The 27,107-nt window shown below is 42.0% G+C and overlaps 2 protein-coding genes across 4 annotated transcripts in view; one reads left to right on the top strand and one right to left on the bottom strand.

The window, feature by feature from the left end:
- The window catches only part of NT5DC1 (5'-nucleotidase domain containing 1), a 95,888-nt gene extending 74,016 nt beyond the window's left edge, over window positions 1-21,872 (bottom strand). For 2 of the 3 annotated variants that reach the window (XM_035109120.2, XM_060272642.1), the window contains exons 1-6: window positions 21,644-21,872; window positions 18,541-18,632; window positions 17,413-17,484; window positions 16,449-16,555; window positions 15,938-16,017; window positions 12,677-12,758 (exon numbers count right to left, since the gene is read on the bottom strand). In XM_035109120.2, the coding sequence (XP_034965011.1) occupies window positions 12,677-12,758; window positions 15,938-16,017; window positions 16,449-16,555; window positions 17,413-17,484; window positions 18,541-18,632; window positions 21,644-21,739 (529 nt within the window). In that variant the 5' untranslated portion in view covers window positions 21,740-21,872. The other variant, XM_035109121.2, reaches the window with a different exon arrangement.
- COL10A1 (collagen type X alpha 1 chain) lies at window positions 1,161-11,061 on the top strand. Its single transcript, XM_035109119.2, has 3 exons — window positions 1,161-1,239; window positions 1,805-1,967; window positions 7,904-11,061. The coding sequence occupies exons 1-3, from the start codon at window positions 1,234-1,236 to the stop codon at window positions 9,760-9,762; spliced, it is 2,028 nt and encodes a 675-aa protein (XP_034965010.1). The 5' UTR covers window positions 1,161-1,233; the 3' UTR covers window positions 9,763-11,061.
- Window positions 21,873-27,107: the final 5,235 nt, after the last annotated feature.

Genomic DNA, 27,107 nt, shown 5'->3' with positions numbered 1-27,107 from the left:
TGAAAGTGCAAGTAGATAAATAGCTTCCACCCCAGTAGGAAGGTAAACGGCGTTTCCGTGCATTGCTCTGGTTCGCCAGAAGCGGCTTAGTCATGCTGGCCACATGACCTGGAAGCTGTCTGTGGACAAACGCCGGCTTCCTCGGCCTACAGAGCAAGATGAGCACCGCAACCAAAGAGTCGGACACGACTGGACCTAATGCTCAGGGGTACATTTAACTTTACCTTTAAGAAAAACTGGCTCTGTTCAACTTAAAGCTGAGATCCTCAAGACAGTGAATCATCTGGCAGGAGATTCTGGGTGGTATTAAACGAAATAAAAGTGCTAGTGCAAGGATTACTGTTAGCACAACGGGACTTGCCCCAATGCCCCATCTCTTCTCCACTCTAACACCATGTGTCATCCCCAAATCTACTCCTGGGGGTTGGGGGGAGAATCCCAGAACTGTTTTAGGGAATGTGTGGAGGAAGCAGAAGATGAGAATATTCTGTTCTACAATAAATAAACCCTGTGCTGATGGAATTAGAGACTAAGTGCTACATTGAATGCAGTCCTTCGCTAAATATTTGCAATGTTCACTTTCCTTTTTCTTTTACTCTCTCTTTCAAATAGTCTAAAATTTTTTTTGGGGGGGGTTCAAAAGCAGTACATGGATTTTTGCAAGTAGGGAAAGCAATTAAAGAAACTTTGAGTGGTTCTGGCTCATCCCTAACTTGTGGAATAAGCCTATGTACAGGGAGTACATACATTCTGCGACCCTTGCACATTTAGTGAAGCCCTCACACATTTAGTAGAATTGCTTGCCAAAATAGCCAAGTGAAGAAATCTAGTCTTAGCATGGCTTACCCATTTCTTTGAAAATCTCAATAGGAAAAATAAAAGTTTACCCTTTTCTATTTCAGCTCATGTATTTTTTTTTACAAGATGACCTGTCTGAGTCCCAGTACAATAAAAGTAAATTCATGAACAGGGAATGGCATCTAAAATAATATATATATAAAAATCCAACATGACACAACATGCCTGGCCAAGAAAACTTTCCACCATAATTAGCACTTTCCTGGTTTGAAGGCGGGGCTACAACAGAGTGCAACTTCATGTCAGAAGGCACAAACAGTATAAATAAGTCAGGATGATGCTTGAAACAGCAGCTTCTGCTCTGCACACCTGTGGCAGCAGGACACATGAGGCAAGACTGAAGTCTGCTTTACTGCACACTTGTAATCCTACAACATGCCGGTATGCTGCAATTCCATCTGGCTTGGTTTACAAATACATTTAAGTGGGACAGAGGTTTGGAGGTGCTCATTAATGGCACTTGAGGGTATTCTGGTTACAGTTACTGCAGAAGGCTTGCTTGTTGCATTTGCATAAGCTTCTAATGACTATAGCTCCTGAAACAGGAAGACCTAGTTTGTTCTTTTGGAAATTCTTAAAGGCTTGTAGGCATGTAATATTTCAGTACCTAGAAGCTATGTCATCTCTCTCTCTCTCTCTCTCTCTCTCTCTCTCTCTCTCTCTCTCTCTCTCTCTCTCACACACACACACACACACACACACACACACACTTTTATAGACCATGCCACATGCTGTAGGCTGATAATGCAATAAGATGTGACCAGATCTGACACCCAGAATGGCTTCTGATTCAACTTTTTAAACTAAGTGATGTCATTTTAACACATGTGTATCGTTGAATCCACAAGCCTGGAAAATGTTGAAGCAGAATGCTGTGGGTATGTTTTTATTACAACTCAGTTTTCTGTTATAAAAATTATATTGTACATTTTCTTCTTCAATACAGAGCGGATTTAGGAATATGAAGTTACAAATATCTTTTCTGCTGCTGCTGTTTTCCGTGAACATTGTCTACAGCACTGTTGGCTATTATCCTGAACGCTTTAAGGTGCAGTCTAGTGAATCAATAAAAGGGCCTGCTTTCCTCCCTTTCGGTGTGAAAAGCCAAGGTAAGTAATGCTTCCTTTAAAAAGATATGGACAGCCTGTAGTTTTGTTCAACATGTTGATTACAGTATATTGTAAATTAAGATAGCTATTATTTTGTAACTGTTGTTTACAGGTACAAAAAGATTAGTTCTGTGAATAAAGGTAAACAGATTTTATTTAAGGTATTTACTAAAATTATCACTGTAGCACTAGCTGCCTAAGGAAGAACAACAGCTGTTCACCTGGTTTATAATGTTAGAGTTGTTCTATGTAGCAGAGTCCTGGGAACTGTACTACTTCCGTGAACACATGGGGGATAGCATGCGTGAAAGCTCTCTGTATAAGATGCTTTCAGCGCAATACACTAAAAAGTAGAATGTCAGAGAGAGAAATCTCCAGTGTAGATATACAAGCTTTCCGTGAGAAATGAGATTTATCTCATTGAAAATGTTCAAACCTAATACCACCCACTTGAATTTTGAACTGGTTCACCCTAGGAAGACTGGACCATGTGGTTTTTCTGAGCTTTACATTCACAGGTCAATATGGATACAAAGCTAGTATGAATGACTAAGAGACCTACAACCTATAACTCATACCCAGAAGCAAGATTGTAAACAGGGCTACTCTAGATTATACATATTGCAGCATAAATTTATATATTTTAAAACATTTAGATGCTACCGTTCAGAGGTTCAAGGGAGAACACAATAAATATACAAGCATTAAAAATAACAGAACTTAGTATTAGAATTAAAAGATCTGCCAGTAGGAACAGCCTTATCAAATATACTAGATATGTTGTCAGGATATATCCCACCATGCAACATATTAACCATGCCAATCATTACTAAATCTTGACAGAAGTTCTAGAAATTTGTTGCCGTGAGTTTCATTCATTCAGTTCTTCTTGTGCTTACACGCATACATGCAAGTGGCTCTTTGGGTAGGCTGGGGCAGTGTGTAGTGACAATTAAAGTGGTATAAAACCAGCGTAAACTACACCTACACCTTCCCAGGAACCTTGTTTATTGGATTCAAAAATCCTATTGCCTACAATACACTGAACAATCAAATTCAGAGTAGCAATGCTATTACGAGATCTTAAATTGCAGACAAGAATGAGAAAGAATTAAAGCAATATTTTGGCAAGTTTTACAGATGCAGAATATTGCTTTCTTAACTCTTGAGCTGTAATTCCAAGATCACTTATGGTTGCTTCACCAGATGCATGTTCTGCTTCTTAGAATGGCAGTCATATTATGTAAGGCAGGGATGGGCCCTCCAGAAATTGCTGAGACTCCCTTCAGCCCCAGCCAGCATGACCCATGGACAAGGAAGATGGTGATTACCCTGTGGCTCCTCCCACTCTAGTATCAACCTTTAGGAAACTGGATGAACTCTGGCACAAAGAAGAGCCTCAAAAGTGGCTCCTCCCAGACTGACTGCTTCCTACCTGGTGATACAGATACAAGCAGTACTGCTGCTGGGATAATGTTAAGAGCCTAGCCTAGATGTGTGAAGTGCCACTTTCTTGGGAAAATATCCGATTGAAATGAATAACATTCACTTCCTTATAAGTATGCTTATTAGGCTTATCTTCCTTTAAATATTGCTGTGACCTGACACTATTTTCTTATCTGTGACATTAAATGTGTATGTGTACACACACAATATTAGTGGCTATGTGATGGAAAGAGTCTATTTAATTACACAGCTCATCAGTCGAAATGTATTAAGTCAAGTGGGAGGAAAAGTTGACCCTTTGCAGCAATCACATTAATTAACAATAAATAAATAAGTGGGACATTTCCACTTTAAGTGCTATTAAATTCCTGTCTGAAGGCATGCCCACTGAAAAACTTGAGAACTGGGTATTTTATTATTGGACAGTTTTATAATGTAACTGATACTCAGATATTGTTACCCAAAGAAACTTCAGTAATAATATCCCCACTTATACATATGGTGGATTTAATGACATTTTAGGTATTCAAGGTCACTATGCTTCCCTATAGAACAGTGAACTTCACACATCAGAGCATAGCTGCCAAGTTTTCCCTTTTCTCACGAGGAAGCCTATTCAGCATAAGGGGAAATCCCTTAAAAAAAGGGATAACTTGGCAGCTATGCATCAGAGATAGCAGTCCTGCTTTTGATCCTGTAAGGACTCATGCCACAATGATAAACAGGTGAATCAAGAATCCCTGAGTTTGCAGAGGACTACTCACTCTGACTATTTAAAGGAATTAAGAATTAAGTTGAAGTTATTGGAAAGACTCTTTACATTCTAGCTAATGGATCTATACAGAGACATCATCAAAAGAGATGAGTTATATTCAGTAGATTAAAAAAAAGCCAGGCTCTGACTGCTGAGAATTTTTAATATGCTCTCCAGAGTAGACTACAGACCCTCAAGGAAAACTCATAGGTGTTTATCAACATCATGCTGAGATAGAAGTTGATTCTGCTAGCCCATGGGCTTTTTCACCCATCATCTTTCTCAGCAAATCCCTCCTTTCTAATTTGCTAGAGGAAATTAGCTGAACAGGATAATGAGAAACTAAAGCCTCTCTGCCAGTGGTGACTTCTTCTCTCTCAGCATGACATCAGGCCAAATGCCTCCGAGCTTTTCTCAAGTGTCAATCAGAGCCTGGGTAGCTTCTATTACAGTGGCTATAATGTGTGGCCAGTCTCCAATAATGTTTTTAAGTCTGGGAGATATTCAATAAAATGTATATTCTAGTGAATGAAGCTCGTTCATTCAATTTACTGCCCTAGGAGAATCCATCAATTTAAGCATCATTTGTGAGAATAGGACTACAAACACACAAATTAGATTTAGGCAATCTGGATTCCTCAAAGTATTCAGATATTGACTAATGTGATCATGAACCTGTTCCACAATGCTCCCCGCTGTACACAAACCAGAAAGCATTAAATGAACATTTGAGCCTTAATAGTACCTCACATGTACTTCAGCACTTTGCAGAGGGAAACTATTTACAGGCTTTCTGGGTTCCTACTCACATAATCCCAGGCAGTCTCTTTGAGGTTCGCTCTTGCCAACAGAGCTGCTTGGCTCCTTTACTTACTAGTTGATCAGTTGCTTGCTTTCTGCAATTTCTGCCTTTATTGCCATACTTCTTTCTCACACTTGGATATTCTCAACTCTCTCTGTGTTTTGAACTATCAGATAAACCCATGTCACAAGGTGTTTTCAGATGTAGGTTGGCATGGAAGTGACCAAATAATGTAAAATGTATGGGGGGAAATCCTACCTTATCACAGACACATAGCTAATGCATTTGTTGTTGTTGTTATTTAGTCGTTTAGTCGTGTCCGACTCTTCGTGACGCCAGGCACTCCTGTCTTGCACTGCCTCCCGCAGTTTAGTCAAACTCATGTTCGTAGCTTCGAGAACACTGTCCAACCATCTCGTCCTCTGTCGTCCCCTTCTCCTAGTGCCCTCAATCTTTCCCAACATCAGGGTCTTTCCCAAGGATTCTTCTCTTCTCATGAGGTGGCCAAAGTATTGGAGCCTCAGCTTCACGATCTGTCCTTCCAGTGAGCACTCAGGGCTGATTTCCTTCAGAATGGATAGGTTTGATCTTCTTGCAGTCCATGGGACTTTAATTATGCATGCTGATGATTAAATTGTCCTTCCTAATACTGAACCACCAAAGTTTTGGAAAGCTGATCAAATTTATATCCCTGGGTATATTTGTTTATCACTTTTATCCACGGAGAATGCAATATCTTAATTGTGAGGCTTTCCCCCTTTCCCAACAAATAAATAATAGCTGATATAATTCATACAAAATAATCTGACAAACTTTTACAGACTTAGACTTATTTGCATTTCTAATGGTCCCTGTGATCACCATAGTACTGGTACTGTTGGGACGTTGTGATTGGAGGTCTCTCCTGTTCCACAGTATTTCAATCAACACCTTCAAGATTTGTTTTCAGTTTTAAGCTCCATACCCTCTGCTATTATCTGCAACTATGAACAAGGTGGTTTAAATTATGCAAGTTAAGGCACTGGAAAAATTAAAACTTCTAATCCATTTTATTTTATTCTAATCCATTTTATTTTATTTTTTAAAAAACAACCCTGCTTATGTTACAATACTTTGTTTTAATGAGTATCTCCTATGGCTGCACAAAATTCTGCCTGCTCCCAGAGGAAGAAATAGAAAAGGGCTATTACGCAAGATATTAAATTCCTTTACATGCTTTGCTATGGTTAACATATGGTTGAATGGCTCCATCTACTGGTTTTTAGAACACCATGCAACCATCTAGTTCAGTGTTTCACAAACCTCCCCACCACTGCACAGACCACTTGGAAACTGCTAACCACTTAATGACTTTTCTGCCTCTCGTAGCAGTTGCAATGCACTGTGCTAGATGTTATGTTTTTATTGCTGCTTTTGCTTTGTATACGTTGTCATTACAGATTGAATTGCAATACAGTAAGATATATACAGTAAGATACAAATATGAATATTTCTTGAACCACAAATCCCCAGATGCAACAGACAACCAGAATAAAGCTCATGGAGCACTGGCGATTCGTGAACCACAGTTTGGGAGCCCCGATCTAGTTGCTTAAACATAGCATTTGCAGCTGCAGTTCTAAAACTACTAAGGAGTAGTCCCACTAAAGTCAGCCAAGCTCAGGTTTTCTTATGTAATACTATAGTTTCAATCTATTATTAGATGGAATTTTCTGCAGTTTAGGCAGCAACTCTATAAACACAACTGTGAGGTTGTATGAAACTAGATGTCATATTTGAAGTTTTCATGAATAGACATTAAATCCTCTGCCTCCTTACTTCTTCTGTGAGTAAGCTACATAGAACACATTGGGATTTACGTCTGAGTAAACATGCATAGGATTGTTCTGCATGTTACTTGATTCATTTGTTCTGGATTGCATATGGCTCCCACCCTTTAACCTCACAAATTATTGGTTTTTCTGGTCAGCAGGACACGAGAAATCTGACATTATTGAGCTTATAGGACCTGCCTTCTTTCTTTACACCAGATAAAGTCTCTTAGAAAATACACATTTAATTTCCTGAATTCTTTCTTCCTAGAACCCCCCCCCCCTCCAATTTGTTCTCACATTTCTCTGGGCAGAAACATCCCTATTGGGCAACCAAGGAACATGTGTTATTTAAAAATTGTGAATGCACTTTTGTTGCTCTATATTTTGTTTCTTTGGAAAAACTATTAACAAGCTTCATCCACAATACATATTTCACGTATTATAGGAGAACTTTCCAAAATATGAATAGTCCATAAAAATGATGAACAGGTGGCAAACCTAGGGGTACCCACATTTGCCAAAACAAAGCATTTGAAAGGATCATTCCTGGAAGGCACCAGGATGGGGAAGGCTGTACTAATCCTAGGAATATGAACCAGAAATTGTAGGGGGAAATGGTGTTAAAGAACAGCAAGTCAGAGAGATGACAGCAAGCAGAACTGAAAGATGACCATAGACTTCAGCCCCAGTATTCACATTATTCTGTCAGATTGGAAGATGATTCAGTATGATTTCTATGCTATCGTCCTCCCTATACCTAGCATTAGACTATTTCCCAAAGGGTTGATGATGGCATGGACACAACCTGTGGCATGAGCTCTTCACATGCAGTTGAGGGCTTCCCAAATTGGTTCAGGCAGCTGCATATCATATATTTAAAGCACACTCAATGCACATGGCTTCCCCCTAAGAATCTTGGGAATGGTAGTTTGTCAAGGGTTCTGGGAATTGTAGCTCAGTGAGGGTAAAACTAGTTATTATGAGGAACACCATCTCTGATTCTATCTGAATTAGTGATCAAAGGTTTTTAAAGACTTTTTTTAAAAAAAAATCCTGACTGCTATTTCTTGAGTCACTTAATTCCTGGAACCTACTAATGTATTTATTATTATTGCTTTAGTTGTCCAGGCAAGGGGCGATCAAGGCCCTTCTGGTCCAGCAGGCCCTCCTGGTCCAAGAGGACTCCCAGGCCCTGCAGGGGCTCCAGGAAAACCAGGATATGGAAGCCAAGGACCTCAAGGGCCACCGGGACCCCCAGGACCCCCAGGACTTTCAACCGTTGGAAAGCCAGGCCTGCCAGGTTTGCAAGGAAGGCCAGGGGAAAGAGGACTAACTGGTGAAAAAGGAGATATGGGCCCCGCCGGTCTCCCAGGGCCAAGAGGTCCCCCAGGGGCCCCTGGAATTCCTGGTCCAGCTGGGATATCTGTTGCTGGAAAACAAGGGGTGCCAGGGCCACAAGGGCTAAGAGGTGCCCCAGGAGAAAAAGGTGAGCCAGGCATTCCTGGTATCAATGGACAGAAGGGCGAGAGCGGATATGGGGCTCCAGGTCGCCCAGGAGAAAGAGGTCTGCCGGGGCCACGGGGACCTTCAGGCCCTCCAGGACCAGCAGGGGTAGGAAGGCCTGGGGAAAGGGGATTTCCAGGTGAGCCAGGTATTAAAGGGGAGCGGGGTTTTCCAGGCACCTCAGGCCCAATTGGTACCCCAGGTCCACAAGGCTCTCGTGGGGAACCTGGAGAACCAGGAGTAGGAAAACCTGGACCAAGTGGACCACCAGGAATACCAGGGGTCCCTGGAGCAAAAGGACTTCCAGGTCCCTCTGGCCTTCCTGGGCCTTCTGGTCTCCCAGGATTTGGGAAACCAGGGTTGCCAGGGATGAAGGGACAGAGAGGACCTGAAGGTCTCCCTGGTGCCCCAGGAGCAAAGGGAGAACAAGGACCAGCTGGTGCTCCAGGTGAACCAGGGCCACTCGGACCACCTGGGAATGTAGGCCCTCAAGGGCTCAGAGGTGCAGCAGGTGAAAATGGCCTCCCTGGACTCAAGGGTGAGAGAGGCCCTACAGGTCCAGCAGGATCCCCAGGGCTTAAAGGGGAGAGGGGTCTACCAGGACTGCAGGGGAAATCAGGATACCCAGGGGAGCCAGGACTTACTGGCCCAAAAGGACAACCAGGTTTGCCAGGTCCAAAAGGGGATGCAGGGCATGCTGGGCAACCTGGCCTACCTGGCCCAATGGGATCACCAGGACCTAAGGGAGTGGCAGGAGTCAATGGTGAACAAGGCCCTAGAGGACCGCCAGGAATACCTGGTACAAAAGGACCAATTGGTCCTCCAGGTATTCCAGGATTCCCTGGCAGTAAAGGGGAAACGGGTGCACCAGGATTACCAGGCCCAGCTGGTATTGCTGCAAAGGGTTTAGATGGGCCTATGGGACCTCCAGGACCACCAGGCCCCAAAGGCCACAATGGAGAGCCTGGTTTGCCAGGTCCTCCAGGTCCTCCTGGACCTCCTGGAGTAATCCCAGGAGGCCAGGCCCTGGCCGGAATGCCTGTTATGAAAGCTGGTGAAGTGCAAGGTCTAACTGGCTTTCCGGTGTCAGCTTTCACTGCCACTCTTTCCAAAGCTTACCCTGCATCAGCTGCCCCTATCAGATTTGATAAGATCCTGTACAACAGACAACAGCACTACGACCCCAGGTCAGGGATCTTCACTTGCAGGATACCAGGACTTTACTACTTTGCTTACCACGTGCATGTGAAAGGGTCACATGTTTGGGTAGGCCTGTACAAAAATGGCTCGCCCATCATGTACACCTTTGATGAGTACCAGAAAGGCTACCTCGATCAGGCTTCTGGCAGTGCTGTTATTGAGCTCATGGAAAATGACCAAGTCTGGTTGCAGCTGCCCAACAATGAATCGAACGGCCTGTTCTCTTCAGAGTACGTTCACTCCTCCTTCTCAGGTTTCTTATTTGCACAAATATAACATTCTGCTACCCCCAAAATATAGTATCTTATTATTTGTGTTTCTACTTGTAGATGTCCAGCAGAGACTAGCTGAAGAAAGTGTGAAATTAAATTAAATTAAATTTCAAAGGCAAATGCTACAGGATGTTTATCTTAGGTGCTGTTTTTAAAAGACATTTTAAATAAGGGGTTGGGAGTCTGTGGCTCTCCAGAATGTTGCTGGATTCCAACTCCCAGTAACCCCAGCTAATTGTCAGGGATGATAGGAGATGCAGTCCAACAACATTTAGAAGGCCATATGTTCCTCACTCCTATTTTAAAGGGTGATGTTCAACAAACTATAATTGTATTTCAGTGCAATACTCAACAATGTATTTAACCTGCCCAAACACTGAGAAATCCCAGTTGTAATTGCCAGGATTAAATCTTAAAAATTGTAAGGCTACGGGGTCTTATCATTTACAGAAGTGTAGAAAAGAAGCATTTCTAAAGATCTAAAGATCTAATGCTACTTACTCTTTAATAATCTGATTAATGATACAGTACTGGTTTAAATAAGTTTATTTTCCCCTCGAAGTAGATTCAAAAATAAATTTCACAGTTAAAAGAGGCTGAACTCATAGGTGAAAGACACTATGGCTACAAAGTTATTTCTTTTGAAATCAGAGAGGCTAGCTTATCACAGAAGTGTATTTCGGGTAGGAGTTCACTGGCAAACTCATATACAAAGTTCATACGCATGTGATCACTGCTATTATCACTCACAAATCTAATGTGAAACTACTATAATTAGTCATTAGGAATGATAAAGATTGTCACATTGGTTAATTAGTTAACAATGTGTTAAGTTCTATAAGATAAAATTAAATATAAGGTGCTACAGACTAACTGGAATATTCTGAATAAAATTAGTTTAGCATGGTTAGGTTGTGTCAAAAGTCTCTTCCAAAAGAAAATATTCATTCAAATGCTTTTAAATAGCCTCCTCTCCCTTACATACATTATGGCATTGAGAGAATGATAAATGAGGGTGGGGAGCGAAGTATTATTTAAGTTTATTAGTTTTACACTATGGTGCTTGTACAATTATTCACTTATTGTACCAACATGAGACCAGTTACATTTTTTAACATTAATATTTCATCCCACACTAAGTTCTTGATTATGTTATTTTTGTCTGTGTGAAATAAAATAAATGGTCTTTATTATATTCATTTGACACCAGCATGTTACACTTTGTTCTAAAATGTCCAGTTGTGTTTGTCAAACGTGATTTTTAAAAGCTGTATTAATAAAAAACTGAAATAAACCTATAGAATGCTTATTTGTCTTCTATCTATGCATTCTGACACTCCAACAATGTGTTTTGCTTCAATTTGGCTCATTTTACAAAGGTGCTTATTTCTGGAGTGAACATGCATTTCTACTCAAGAGTAAGCAACTAAGCGAAATAAACCTATAGAACGCTTATTTGTCTTCTATCTGTGCAATCTGACACTCCAACAATGTGTTTTGCTTCAATTTGGCTCATTTTACAAAGGTGCTTATTTCTGGAGTTCACATGCAGTTCTACTCAAGAGTAAGCAACTAAGCGAAATAATAAAAAACTGAAACCTATTTCTGTTTTGCTTGCCATTATTTAGTACAGTACTTTTAAAATTGTTTCTTGGAATCATGGGGTTGTGGCAAAGCCATTGTTGTTTTCCCAAATGACTAGACTGACAAAAAGCTGTACATGATATATATATATATTTAAAAATAAGAATTTTACCTGAGAATTTGTTCTATTAAAAATATGAGTGGGGTGTTTAGCTACCAGCTACATGGCTGCACTGAAAGCAAAACAAGCCCAACTCTATCTGAAAGGATGCAAGTGCTGTAAGGCGAACCTTGAAGTCAAAGGTACTACTATCCCAGTACCATGCAGCCTAAGTCTTTTAAGCCATCATCTTGATCCACAGAACTTCAAAGGAAGGAGGAGAATCTGTTGTGGAGATATAGACCCGCAGGTACAAGGGTACATACAGGTTTTAAGTATAAAAATACAGATATAACTCCCTTTCAACACTGTGCAAAGCTTCAGCATCAATCTCTGAATATAATTTATTATATTGTTACATTTTTTTTGGAACCTGCCCTCAGAAGTGAATTCTGAAATGAGGGTGGGGTGGGAGACACCTGTAATAAATAGAAAGCAGGTAGTCTAGGGATGTCCCTTCTCCCTGTTCACCGTCCACTTAAAAGCCTGGAATAAGCTATATATGACAGTTACCTCCAGCAAGTTTTTCACACACACATCCAGTCAGATTATGTACATCTTACAGCATGATATGATTGAAGAGCCATTCCCACCTCCATGCCATATCATGGGTGAGGAACTCTTGCAGGGCCTCCTGGAACAGACATCCCTCAGACCTGACAAACAGGCCTGGCATTAAACACACTGGGTGTTTCCAGCCCCTTAACAATGTTGCTGCATGTATTGCTCTGCAGTGAGCTTGACCCTGGGTGGGATTTAGGCTGGAAACAGGCATTCAGAGGGAAACATAGAAATTTCCCATGCTGTGTGAGGGCACGAGGTGAGCATTGGCAAGGGAGAAAAAGGAATGGACAAATGGATGTTTCAGGCAAACACAGAACTGGGAAACACATTTTTGTCACCAAGCATCTCATTCCATTCTTAGATGCAAATCTTCTAAGCACAAGTATAACCCTAACTTAACATCACTTAACTTGGAAGACTTTCATCAGTATAGAAGTGACTTTTACCGTAGTGCACTTCTATGCAATGGTTATAGTTTGGTCAAGCTAACCATATATATGGTATTGAATGGGCACATTCAACACTCAGACTACTAACTGCCATGAACTGTCAGATACACAAAGAGTTGTTGTTGTTGTTGTTATAAAAAAATGACAATGAATTTGCTTACCTTTAAAAGCTGAAGCTTTATAATTATGCTGTATGGCAGCAACCATATCCTTCCAAAAGTCATACTTTCGCCTAGGACTATGCTGTAAGCAAAAAAAAAAATATTTTAAAAAATCAAGAAATCTTTTGAGCTTCCTCAATTAAAAGTCACTCCAAATTTTAACAGAATAACTGTGAGTTTCATAAATTAGTGATTTCAAAGGGAACCTGCAACAGCAGCAAAAAATGTAGATTGACGAGCTCATGTTCAAAGGCCAGACAGCAATGCTCTCTTCTATGATTTTTTGTTTCATTTCCCCACCCCTGGTTGAGTTACAATACCTCCAGAGCAAATGGCTGTACTTTGCCTGAGGGCCTCTGAACTTTGGAACTCCTTGCCACACGGAAAACACAGTGGCAAATAATTTAGCAATTTCCAAAGATGGATGAGACACATTATTTCTGTAACTGCCAGCTGATTATTCCAAACTTTGCCTCCATCTGCCTTGGGGTGAAATTTTTGTGAACCACTTTTATAGTCTATTCTGTCACCTCATTCTGCTGTGTGTATATAGTCCATGCCTGAGAAAGGGAAATGGATGGGGATTTAGATAGGAGTTACAACACAGCTCAGGTTTTAACTGACACTGAAAGGCAACGTCTTGTTTCCTTATCTGTTAACAACCTATCATGAATAAAAATGCAATAATTAATCTTGCGATACTGAAATATGCAGATCATTCTGCATCACTTACTGTGTTGCTATTTTGGGTGGGTGGGGGGAATCTTCTACCACAAAATCTGAAACTAAACTGGCAGACTGATGTTATTTACAAAACAGATTAATCACAGGCATCACAGGGGCATGAAAGTGTTTCGGTTTCTGCTCTTCATTTTAACAAATCTGTCTCTTTGCAGTTCAGCTGTTGTAGTAAATTGTTCTCCTTAGTGACATGCCTAAAATTACTTAAAAGCTTTGCTATACAGAAGTGCTTCAACATGGGCCTGCGAAGGCAGCAAACTTTGCATGCCAACCAAAAGTAATACAAACACTTTTCTAAACACAGAGCTGGAGTTACAAGGTTTGGAGTGCTCAGCAAACAAAGAAACAAACAAAAACATCCTTATTTGCCCCAAACACTAGGAACCAGGCCAAATCCAGGCTGAGATTCCCTCTCCCCATGACCCTTGCATGTAAAGGAGAGATAACACATTTTCCCACTTCTTAGGCCTACTTTTTCCACCCCAGCTTTCAAAGCACAGGACCTGCCCTTTCACTGAGCAGAGTGACAGGTGCAAGTGGCAAATGCAAGGGGTAGGGGCACAAATCTATGTCTTTCACCCAGTACTGGCTCCAACTTGGGGGTGGGGGAGGAACCTTTTGGCAAGATGCCATCAGTGGTCCCCCTTTCTTAGTAGGCCTCCCTCCTCCTCTCCAAGGAACTGCTGCCTGTTCACTTGCCCTATCCTTCTGGGCCCAATCTGCACTGTTTCTTTACCAAGATTCAACTGCAAGTGCTCTCAGCTTCAGTACAAGGAATAGGTGTCTGTGTGTTGTACCTTATCCTTCACATCAGGCAGCAATATGGGTCACACACACACCCCACAAAACCACTGGCTTCTAATCAGTGCTATTTTTCTAGAAAACCATGAACATCTCCCTTGTTCTCTTAGAATGGCAAAGGCTGAGAAGTGCCGGAACTGAGTTTTGGCGAGTTTTGGCTGAAAAAAGCCCTACTTCTTAGTGTGGCCTATAATCAGGAGCACTGGCGGAGGAAGAGGGTGGTGGGGGCTTGCTACGCCTCCAGGATGCATGCCACGCCCCCTGGGACACATGCCAGCAATGCCCACACTGCTCTCCGCCCCCACCCCCAGTGCTGGAGCATGAAGCTCCACTTCTGATCAGGAGTGGCCAATATTGGGGTTAATATGGTAATTACTTACTATTATTATTGCCACCACTGCTACTTTTGCCAGTGTAAGGAGGTGTGTCCTCTGAATATTACAAAAGCTATACAATGAGGTCCTTCTTTTTGTGTCCCTTCCATGGGAGATCTGGGGGGTGGCAACAGGAAAACAGGCCCTTCCAGTGGTGGATAAAATAGATAAAGAGGGTGTCAAGTATGCTTCCCTGGGGAGAGCATTCCCCAGTAAGGCACACCTGACACCGTCTTTATTTGTAGGCACTCCTCTTTGCCCAGGTTTTTGGTCTTTAATTTGAAGGGTTTGGGGCAATTGTGGCCTCTTTCAGCTGGGCAGGATCTATAAGACTCATATTTTATCCTTGCAGATTTTGTTTTAGACTTTTATTGGTTGTATTTGCTTTAACTGATTCTGATGTAACTCGCTTTGGTTCACTTCTGTGATGAAAGGAGCTAACAAATGTAATTAATAATAACAGTGATTACGGTGCCAGGTGCACCTCTGTGGGGAGGAAATTCACCTGCTTAGGGGTTGCCATAAAGAATGGCCTCTCCTAGGCCGCAAACCCCTAAAGTTACAAACTTGGGTGAGTTCTGTCAGCGTATTTCCACATGGGGTGAGGGAGGTTCTTGTGGTTTGCCTATGCCCTTCAGTAAAATAAAGGAGAGTAACCACAATGTACGTTGCAGATAATGAAAAGCAGTTTGCCTGTTCAATCTGTAAAGTTTTTAGAACAGGTCAACCTCAAGACTCAGGACTGAAAACCAAAAGATTCATTTGTCATCCATCAGAGAAAACAGGTGTGAATTTAGAAAACATGTAGGAAGATGGTATTTAAGGGTTTATATAATTCACCATCTGGAAGCAGTGTTGTCTGTCATAGGGAAGGGGCAGGGCAGGGCATGGGGAGTGGGTGTTTCATCACAACCACAACAGGGGAGGAAGAGGGTTTGACTTCCCACCCCCAGCTTCTGCAATCCCAATCTCTAAAGCTGCTATTTGCATTCTAAATATGTGGATGTTGAACATCATGTCTAATTTAGCCCCAAGACCACTACTTGGCCACTACGCGAGGAAGCCTATTCAGCATAAGGGAAAATCCCTTTAAAAAAGGGATAACTTGGCAGCTATGCTACTTGGTCATCTACAGAAGTGACCCCTATGACTGCCATGGTCCAACTTATTCATTGCAATGGAACAGGTATATAAAAATCCATCACAGAAATTAAGTTCCTCTTGCAGCATAATTGTTAAGCAAGCCCATTATACAATACCTAAGCAAGGTGAGGAACAGAAAAAGGAGGAACACAAGGGAGAAAAAGCTCTCGAGCCCAGTAAAAAAAGCACTGTTAACACTTACTTTGTTTAAACTATCAACAATCCGTGCACAAAGAAGTGCCCCAGGCAGATCAAAGTAATTGTCAAAGGCATAATATTTAGCTGCAGAGAAAAATAAAAGAATTTTATTTGTGTATTGTTCATTAATATGATTTTAAACCCACCCTCCATCCAGTGGTTCCAGGGCATTTTGCAGTATTATTTAAAACAGCAACAATAGTCCAGCAAAATAAGAGCAAGCAAAATAATATATAATTAAAATTTCCTACGTAAAACACATGAAAGCTGCTCCCCCACACCTTCTTTCAATGTTGAAGATGTAAGAAGGCAGAGCCAGGCAAGAGGCCACAACATTGGGGGTGCTGCCAGTGGAGAAGCCCTGCTACCCTTTAATCGTATGCATTCCCTCCATGTGAAAGAAGCGCAGAACAGTGGCTAAAGATACCAAGAAATCCAGTCACAGATTCCTTCATAAATTTGCATACGTTAGCCAGTGAGGCCCAAGCTTCGTTAAATACATATTACTCTGGTACCTGAACGAGAAACCATTCCACTCATTGTCTTGAAGTGTCTCCATTCCTTCCTTCCATATGTATCTAAGATCTCTTCAGAGGTCATGTCTTTTGTGCCATGGCTTGCCCTGTTTAACATATATATGTACCAAGAATTAAAGGCATGGAGTGATACCCAACATTATTTGTACTGAGAGAAGACCCACTGAATTCACTGGACTTAAACAACTCAGAAGTCCACCAACATCAATAGGTCTACTCTGAGTATGACTTGGAATATCATTGCATGAATTGTATGAAATATTTCTTCTTCTTCTTTCCAAACAGGAGAGTCTAAAAAATCTGCAATGAGATCTAGTAGTCACTAGATCTAGTAGTCACTAGTAGTCACATTTATAATTTTGGGACTCAAATTTGGCAATATATATATACATTATAATACCAAATCTGAGTCATAAAATAATGCTCTTTAGGCATTTTTCTTGCTCTTGACTAATCTTTGGATTTAATCGGATCTGGCAGATCATTCCATTTGTCAGTTCCTGTCTAAAATTGCTAATATTTTTAGAGACTTGACATAAGAAGAGGGAAGGGGAAGAAAAGCTGAAAATCTAGGTAATGAATTCTTCCTCTGGTGTAAATAATAAATAGTATAGGGTTTTTTTTACACATTGCTTTCAACTCCAATAATTTTGTTAACTGACAACATTAAAGAATTAATTAACTTTTATCTGTATTTTGATTGGATTTTTACTTAACTAACTGGAAGAGTTGCTTTGCTACATTCCTCTGACAGTTGAAAGCTACTGGAAGAAAGTGTAGGATTTAGATGAGTAGAAGTGATTCATATTGTAGAATTATTATGATCAGTTCACAGAATAGTATGATGCTGCTTTGAAAACAGATCTCCCCCGCCCCACACAAAAATCCACAATTATAGGAACTTAAGTACAGCGTTTTTATTAAAATATATATAAAAAGTTACCTCAAAACAGTTCCATCCTCTGCGAGTTTAAGGAAGTTGCCATTTTCCATATCCAACACCAAGCCTTTAAAGCTACATTTGTTTGACCGATAAGGTAGAGGTGGGGAGCAGAGTGAGAAAGATTATACATTTAACCTTGTATACATTTAACCTTGTATTCCAAATATATACATGTAATACGGAGTGCAGCCTTAATAAACTTATGGCAGTAAGAGATACTTGGGGCAATGGAGGGAGAGGGGTAGAAAAGTTGGGAGAATTTGGTCAGAAATGGGAGCATAAACTGCCACAATCCACATGTTCATCAGTAAGGAACTGTTCAGGGTTTTTTGTTTTGTAGTCTGCAAACATTATGTAAACAACTGCATTATTTTCTACATTGTTTTTGGCTTCCATCAAAATGCACTGAAATTGGCAAAGTAATTAATTACATGCTGAAGTATGGGCAAATCTATCATTATTCCAAACAACCTAAGAGAAAATGGGTATGTTGAAAAGACTTATTGCCAGGCCAGGACCAATGGCAGGGGTAGGGCTCTCCAGACATCGTTGGACTCTAACTCTCTAAACCAGGCACCCCCAAACTGCGGCCCTCCAGATGTTTTGACCTACAACTCCCATGATCCCTAGCTAACAGGACCAGTGGTCGGGGAAGATGGGAATTGTAGTCCAAAACATCTGGAGGGCCGAAGTTTGGGGATGCGTGCTCTAAACCCTAACCAGCATTGCCAATGATTGAATATGATGGGTTCTCCAGATAATCTACAGGTTCCCCGTCACTTCTCTGAAGGCTGCATAGCCATTTGTGAGAGGTGTCCAGAATAAAGATTGCCTTTTTGATCTTCATTAGGCAGTGGCTGGAGGAAAAATAAAGCCATCCAGCTCAATTTTCTAGATGAGAAATTATGGATTCCATAGTGTCACTGAACAAAAGAACCACAGAACCAAGTGGTGAGGATGTACTTGAGCAGCAGGAAGTAGAGTTTAGCCAAACAGGACATACACCCAGGAAAATACTCTAAGTAACCCTTAAAGATACTGTATGTATGGGTGTGTGCTTTTAATGCATGTAATTAATGAGATGACAAGAAGTCTGGAAAGTTATTATTTTTAAACTGAATCACTTACCAGAAATCCCAGCTTTCAGGAGATACGTTCAGCAGTTCTTTATCATAACCTTTCTCTTTTACCATGTACTGAGCAAAGCTATCATATATAAGCTGCAAATTAAGAGAGATAGGAAGATGTAACACTACATAAAATTAAATATACTGAGACACCCTGAGATTCTGTCACTTCACACTTTAAAGTTTACCTTATTAGCTGCAGAAGAATGTTCTGCACATAAAAAGGCTAACATTTAGATTAATTCTTAACACTCACATTTCTTTACCCTCAAGGTGACATTTTGAGAATGAAGTGTGAAATGTTCTGAAATGTAATCCAGCCACACCTCAATGATTTCTTTTCTCCTTATGTCTCAAACATAGTTACTTATTTAACGTGGGCAATGCACACATAGAAAACTAGTTGAAAAACATGGACACTGGTACCAGAGCCTGCAATAAACCCAGATGCCAACTTTGCTGCCACATACACCCAGACAACACCATTACTGGCCCCAACAACATCCAACATACCATCTCAGGACTATTTAATTGCTCATCCTCTAACATTGTGTATGCCATCAAATGCCAACAGTGCCCTTCAGCTCTCTATATTGGACAAACAGGCCAAACCCTACGCCAAAGGATAAATGGACATAAATCTGACATCAGGAACCAGAAGACAGAAAAACCAGTAGGAGAACACTTCAATCTCCCAGGACATTCTATACAAGATCTCAAAGTAGCTGTCTTACTACAAAAGAATTTCAGAAATAGACTGGAAAGAGAAGTTGCTGAATTGCAACTTATCACCAAGCTCAAAACCATGGAGGGACCTGGTTTGAACAGAGATATCGGGTTCTTATCTCATTATACATGATAAGCGATCTTCAGCCATCTCAACCCTTGCTTTTTCATGCAAAACCATTTGCAGTCGTTTGCGGTCATCAACAGCTATCAGTCAGTCAATCACCCATTTCCACCACCCTTCTGAGTGATCCCCCCTCCCCATCCCCACCCCTCCCCACCCCTTCTCTACATAAGTGCCTGGAAACTTCCATTTCACTGTATCTGAAGAAGTGTGCATGCACACGAAAGCTCATACCAAAATAAAAACTTAGTTGGTCTTTAAGGTGCTACTGAAGGAATTTTTTTATTTTAGTTGAAATATGTGCATGGAAAGAGCTTGAGATGGTCCTCATCACTAGTTGCAATGTTTACATCAGGCATCCCCAAAGTGCGGCCCTCCAGATGTTTTGGCCTACAACTCCCATGATCCCTATCTAACGGGACCAATGGTCAGGGATTATGGGAATTGAAGTCCGAAACATCTGGAGGGCCGAAGTTTGGGGATGCCTGGTTTACATGGTGTGTACCTTGACAAACTGTTAGAAAAGTGAGATGCAAAAAGTGAGTTGCAAAAATATTGCAACTCGTGTTTGAACAATAAACGTGCAGTCTCTCTGTCAATAATGTGCACTCTCTTTCTCCTCCATTGGGAACAATCCTGTTGAGAAAGGCTGCCCTAGGAATTTAGAAGTGTGAGGGTAGGGTTCCCTATCTTCTCAAACTTCACTTCTTAGGACTCTTCTGGAAGAAGCTATTAAAGTTAAACTGACATAAAACCAGTTACAATTTCGTAAATTAAAGATGCCCATAGATTTTACACCAGGATAAAAGTTAAAGGTGAAGTTTTGCTCTGGTTGTATAAAAAAAAACCATAGATCTCATGCTTGTTGTAATTGTGCTGGACCCATGAAGGGAAACCAGCATTCTTCCCACACTAACTTTTATCACATGTGCTCTTGAATACCTGCCATTCAAAAGAGTGGCACTTCCACAACAGAAATTCCCAGGGGAGAGTTTCAAACCTTCATATAAATACTTGAGGATAAGGGGACAGAGGGGAGGAACAGACATTTGAAGATTGAGGTGTGTCACGTAGTGGTTAGAGTAATGGACTTGGACTTCGAATTTCAAATCCCCCCTCATTCACTAGGTGATTCTGGGCCAGTCACTCTCTCTCTGCCTAACCTACCTGACAGGATGTAGTGGGGAGGGGAGAACCATGTAGGCCACCTTGAGCAAGGAGGGACATAAAAATAGTAATAATAATGGATAGCAAGCACAGTAGGTGAGGAGGTTCAGCTTTGTCTGCAGCTTTGTAAATTACCTTGTTTTTTTAAACGAAAACAAAACAAAACAAAAACCAATGTGTTTTCCCCAAGCAAGACACAAATGTATTTCCTTGCACTGGTTATATTATGATTAATGTTTCAGTCTGTTCTGTAACTAACTTTAGGGGTTCGCCATAGGCTACATATTTTCAAAGTGTAGGGCATACATTTCTTACATGAATAAAACTCGGAAACACAGAAATGTAAGGCACCCGACATATTCAGCCTCCGGGAAATGGGTTGGAAGAAACACAAGGGCGAGTTGCTGGTACTTGATTCCCGCGCTGGCTCCGGGCATCTCTAAGCCCAGCATCCTGCCCTGACAGCGGCCAGCCTACGGGAAGCAGCTCCCGAGCCCTCTCCCCATCCAACGCTTGCCTACGCGGGAGTAAGCGCCTCCACGGAGCCCCGTGGCCCTTCCTTCCGAGTAAGCACGAGCAGCATTGCGCTGAAAGACTCCTCCTGCGGCTGCGCGCGGCTACTCCACTGACTCCAAGGGGCTGACTCTGCCCTGGGCAGCGAGCAGAAATGCGGCGCCAAAGGACTGGAGGGGGGCGGGAGTTTCCCCGCTTCGCCAGCAGGCCTGCAGACGGAGGAGGCCCGCCAAAACCACGCCGCCTCAGCCGAAGAGTCATAGCTGTCAAGTTTTCCCTTTTTTCTCGCGATGAAGCCTATTCAGCATAAGGGAATTTCCCTTAAAAAAGGGGAGAACTTGACAGCTATGCGAAGAGTCCCCTCCCGGAGACGCCCGCGGGGCCCGTTTCAGCCGCGCGAAGACGTCGCAGCGCCGCTCTCGGCCGGCGGTGGCGGAGCGCCCGGCTCAGGCTGCCTCGAGGGCGGAGGGGGCGGCGGAGCAGCGTGCGAAGAGCGGGGGCCGCTCCGGCTGCCCTGACCGCTCGCCTTGCCGCCCGCCCGCCGTCTCCCCTCGGCTGCCCGCCCCTCACTCACCCGGGCGCTCTCGACCAGGTGGTAGCGGCATAGCGCGTGGTCCAGGTCGAAGCCGATCACTTCGCAGGAGGCCAGGGAGAAGGAGGGCCGCGCCATGGCGGAGGAGGAGGAGGAGGAAGAAGAAGCGCACGAGAAGCACGAGGAGAAGCAGCCGCCGCCGCATCCGCCGCGTTTGCCCTCCACTGTTCCGGGAAGAGAAGCCGCCCGCCGCGCTCCTCCGGCCGCGCCTTTCCGCGGGAACCGAGGCGACTCAGGCTGCGGGGGCATCCCGCCGCTTCCGCCCGCCTCCTTTCCCCTTCCTTGGCGCGGCTCCGGCCAGGCCATCTGCACGCTGCGCCTGTGCCTGACCCTGGACGATCGGGTAGCGAAGTCGTCTTTGGTCCTTTCCTTTTTTCTTTAAAAAAGCGAAAACATCCCCCCCCCCTCTTGGACCCTTAAGAGGACTTGGCCAGAAACGCTTGTGCAACGAAAAGCAGGGCTTCCTTTGAAACAAGGGTAAGCCCAGGTCGCTGGACTTTCGGCGCTCGTTTCTGCACCTTCCGCAGATCTGTCATTACCAGTAATCAAACTGGTATATTAGGCCCCACTTTTTTCCTGCACAACTGCCCTGATTAAATCCCCTCTCTGTCTCTGCAGCTGCTTTTTACAAAATTACATTGGGCTCTCCAGGCACGGAGCCTCACTCTGAAATGCAGTTGACACTTGACTGAAATCTAGCTGAATCAGAACTGGAGATTTCCTGGCCTGTGGCTCACACTTTTAACCTTTAACTGTGACAAGTTCTGCATGAAGTGGGATCAAAATATTCAACAACTAAGATAACAACCTAGAAAACAATGATAATGCAATCAATTAAATGTTCCAGTAAAAAGCAGGCCAGAATATTTCCTTGTATAATAAAAGAGCTTTCCTTTATGGCATATAGGAAACTAAAAGCTAACAGCCCAGCCACAAGATTTTCTGTTCCAGCATATAAGTGCTTAGGGTGGGCATAGTGATTTCCCTCCCAGCTGTCATCTCCCAGCCTACATGCACTTAGCTGACTAGTGCAACTGTTTAAAAATAGAGGACATTACTGTGATTTTGCATTGGGGACTAATGCTGTAGCAGCTCATAGGCTACACAGTACTATCCTTGATTTATATGGCTGTTATTTATTTTTACGCATCTAATGCCAGGCATATTATTTTGCTCCCCTCCTCCTTGTTGGGTCAGGAGAGTGGTGTAGAAAGTTTCATTATTCAGCTATAGAAGGAGATGCATCCCAATCTGTGGATCTGTAGAATTAAGATGGCATAAAAACGTTTCAATGCACAGAAGTTTCCACGAAACATCGGGGGGAGGGTAGAACTTAGTGAAGTATTAAAAATGACTTGATTTAGAACCAGTGGCTTTTTGATGTGTTTTATTGTCATACATGGGAAGGCACTCAGTGCTACATTGAGCAAGGGCAGAAACAATGGTATTCATGTTCCAGAGTCAAGTATAGTTATAGCTATTAATACTCTCATTTATTGGCCAGGCTTGCCTAGAAATGGGCAATGGTTTGATTGGCCTTGTATGTATGGCTCTCCAGAAGATGTTTTCCATGTGCACATCTAGATTTTCATGCACTTCTAGATTTTCATGCACTTCTAGATTTTCCTAACAAGTGTCCAGTTTATCTTTGTTTTTCTGTCTTGTCTGGACCTCATGCAAGGACATTCCTAGATGTCCATTTCTCAGTGAGGACACAAAGACAATGTACAGAACTAAGAAAACACAGAAACAACATTACTATATTTGGGTATTATGTCCTGAATACAGATATTTACCAAGGCATATGTTTTAGAAGATGCACCATTGCTGTAGCCTCCAATTTGGGTGTTATAGATGTGCATATATGCCCATACACCCTATAGCAGGGGCACCAAAATATAGTAGTCCTTGGAAATACATACGGGTTTTCAGTCTGAAGTGCCAAGTTCCATGGGGCAGGGAATACCTAAGTTTTTCTTCTCTGAAAAAGTTGCCTTTTTGTTTCTGATATCATAGAATTGTAGAGTTGGGAAGGACCCTAAGCATAATCTAGTCCACCCCCTGCAATGCAGGAATATGCAGCTGTCCCATATGGGGATTGAACCTGCAACCTTGGCATTAACAGCACCAGCTCTAACCAACTTAACTATACAGGCTGTTTCCTGCTAATTATTTTTTCTTTACAAAATACTTTTTTTTGTAAAAATGTATACTTAAAGATGCAAATTAAATCCCTCCTCCCCCAGAAAAAAATTCATACAAAAACAACTGGCTTAAGATGCAATATTTTGATTCAGGCAGATTTAAGCAAATTGGTTTGATTTGCATGTGCAAATACACTAACTTAAGTGATTTGTAGTGCAGGCCATAATTCATTTTGCAAATGTGCATAGGTCTCCTGAATAACATTTTGTTTAAGTAAACCTAATATTAATGAATACTTTGAGCTACACATACACGGATAAGTAATAGCAATTTCCTACATGTAGCATGGGGAGACATTTGGTTGTTACTTTCCAAAACACAATTGTAAAGCATGGTGCCTATTAATGTGCAAATAATAGGTGTACTATATTCCTGAAACCCAACTGTTCCGGCTATAGTCTGTGATTTAATTACCCAGCAAAAAATAAATAATAAAATAATAAAGAGAAAACATAAAATAATATTGCAGTCAAGGTCTTTCCTATGTTAAAATAACTCCTAATTTGTTTATGGAATTATTGTCCTTTACTTGGCTGAGAAACGCGTCTTTTACAGCTGTGTTTAATCATTACAATTATTTTGTGTAAGTAAACAAGGCCTAAGCTGATAGTAAGTTAAATGGAACAGGATTTAATGGAATTAGAGGTAGCAGCAGGCTTTTATCAGGGAAAATGGCACTAACAACAGAAAACGTTCTGTGTAAATGATGTACATCAATAGACTACAAGCTGTGCATTTAAAGCAACTTTAAAATGCTATTATTCCTAGAAGTTGGTATTCTTATAAAATGCTAACAGCAGGAGGCACAGTGCAGGGACATTGAGCAGTTGAACCATTAGCTGTTTATACATTTCTGTACAGTTGTTATCCTGTTAACTGCACCAGTCAATTCACATCCACACAGCACTTATGCTTAAGATGAACCTACACATTTTCAACCTTGGCTCAAAAGTAATGATGAAAACCTATAAATAAACACGCACACATGAGGTCATATCAGGATTGGAGGACAAACTGTTTTAGTACTAGCACTACCCTCAAGTGTCAACTCTCACTCCTCCTCAAGATGTGAGCACACCTACCTGTCGCTCACAACTCCACATTCTCTAGATTGCTAAAACTATACCTCCAGAATCCTTTGCCAAGACAAATGGCCATTCTTCCTGTCCTGCCTATCTAAATTTCCTTCTCATTCAAATCTGCTACGTTACTAATCAAAGACGACACTGGGAATTAGTTGTAACTCAGTGGCAGAGCACAGGTTTTGCATGCAAAGAGTTCCAGGTTCAACCGCCAGCAACTTCAGGTGCAACTGAGAAAATAACACCTGTCTGAAATGCTGGAGAGCCACTGCTAGTTAAGTGTTGAAGATACTGAGATAGATGGACCAATGGTCTGACTTGGAAAAATCGCAGGATTCCACAGTACTTGAGATTTGCCATTGCTAAGTTAAGCAGATAACCAGCTTCTGCACCAATTTATATGAAGTAATTTAATAGCAGCAGCTATTGCTAGGCCAACCTCTTTCACAAGCTGAGGCACCATTCATTGTGACTAACCCTGAATATGCGTCAAGAATTTGTATGGAATTTGTGTTTCCTATGGTGCTGTTCTTGAAAATAATCCAGAAACATCAACGGGATGGCAGGACACAACATTTTTCTCTGGTCCTTTCCAGCTTTCACAGGCAACTATTTGTGAGCACAGTTCAAAGTGTTGGTTGGTGCTTTTGAAGCTTTGAGGGTTCTTTTTTTTTAAGGACTGGATACATTTAGAACCAGGGACCCAGGTGGCGCTGTGGGTTAAACCACAGAGCCTAGGGCTTGCTGATCAGAAGGTCGGCGGTTCAAATCCCTGCAATGGGGTGAGCTCCCGTTGCTCAGTCCCAGCTCCTGCCCACCTAGCAGTTCGAAAGCAGGTCAAAGTGCAAGTAGATAAATAGGGACCGCTCCGGCGGGAAGGTAAACAGCGTTTCCGTATGCTGCTCTGGTTCGCCAGAAGCAGCTTTGTCATGCTGGCCACATGACCCGGAAGCTGTCTGCGGACAAACGCCGGCTCCCTCGGCCTATAGAGCGAGATGAGCGCCGCAACCCCAGAGTCGGACACGACTGGACCTGATGGTCAGGAGCCCATTTACCTTTACCTTTATACTTAGAACCAGGGCTTTTTCAGAGGGAACTCACAGGAACTCACTTCCAAAACCTCTCAGGTGGGTTCCAGGCCTCTCAGGTGGGTTCCAGGCCATTGCCATTCTAAGCGAAAGAGGGAGATGTTTATGGTGAGTTCCAGCACCTCTTTTTCTAGAAAAAAAAGCACTGTTTAGAACCATCTCCTCTCAATGCTCTGAACAACATTGGTGGCCCCGCTCTAGATTCCCCAACTGACTTAGGTGCATCAAGGACTGTCTAGTGGGGACCTCATTTTTGGCAGGTTTGGAGGCTGACGGGTGCATTTCATCGTCACTGTGCTGAGGGAGGTAAGCTCATTAGTTTGTGGACTTTTTGTGCTGCCAGGTTTTTTATAGATTGTATCCAACTAAGGCCCCATCTAAACTTTATTTTAGTTTTACCTATTTTCATTTTACTGAAATTTATTTTTAGCCACTTTGACTTTTATTTTGGAGAGAAAAGACATAGTCACATATCGTAGTGGTAATCCCACTACTTATGAAAAATGTCATTATGGTAGTGGATATGTGCAGAATTATTCAGGAAAGTTCAATATGTTGTTGTATGCAACCTGTATTTACACTACACACACTTTTGACACATTGTTATCTTCTGAAAGCCAGACCTTTGGGGGAAGCAAGTGTGTGGCAACTATGTTACAAAACATTTATGGAATTGCAGCCCATTTTAGCCTTACCACACTGTTCTTGAAAACTCCACCCAACCTATTGTTATTCTGTCTAATGCGTTCCTATAAATGGTCTGGGTCTGATTAAGAAAAAGATAAGTGAACAGCTTTTAGCGCTGAAAAAAAGTTAGAGTTAGAGCTTCTTTTTTGCATTGGCAATCAAATAATTTGTATAAAGGAAGGGGTGTAAAATGTGTTTGCTCATTGGATCAGAGCTTACCATCCGTGTATATTGGCACTGGAACAGTCTCCTGAATATAGATTAAATCCTGGCATTTTATCAATGTATATTATTTTCAAGCAAACTGTATTGTTAGTGAGCATTGCCATTCACCTCAATATATTTATTTATAGTGCAAGCCCCAGAAATGAGGGCTTATTATAT

The sequence above is a fragment of the Zootoca vivipara genome, chromosome 3 (genome assembly GCF_963506605.1).
Source record: "Zootoca vivipara chromosome 3, rZooViv1.1, whole genome shotgun sequence".
NCBI lineage: Eukaryota > Metazoa > Chordata > Lepidosauria > Squamata > Lacertidae > Zootoca > Zootoca vivipara.
Note: the sequence above shows the minus strand (reverse complement) of the source record. Positions and strands in the feature narration are given on the sequence as shown.

Coding starts and splice junctions, on each gene's coding strand:
- COL10A1 (XM_035109119.2), top strand. Junction 1,968..7,903: donor TTTCGGTGTGAAAAGCCAAG/GTAAGTAATGCT, acceptor TTATTGCTTTAG/TTGTCCAGGCAAGGGGCGAT.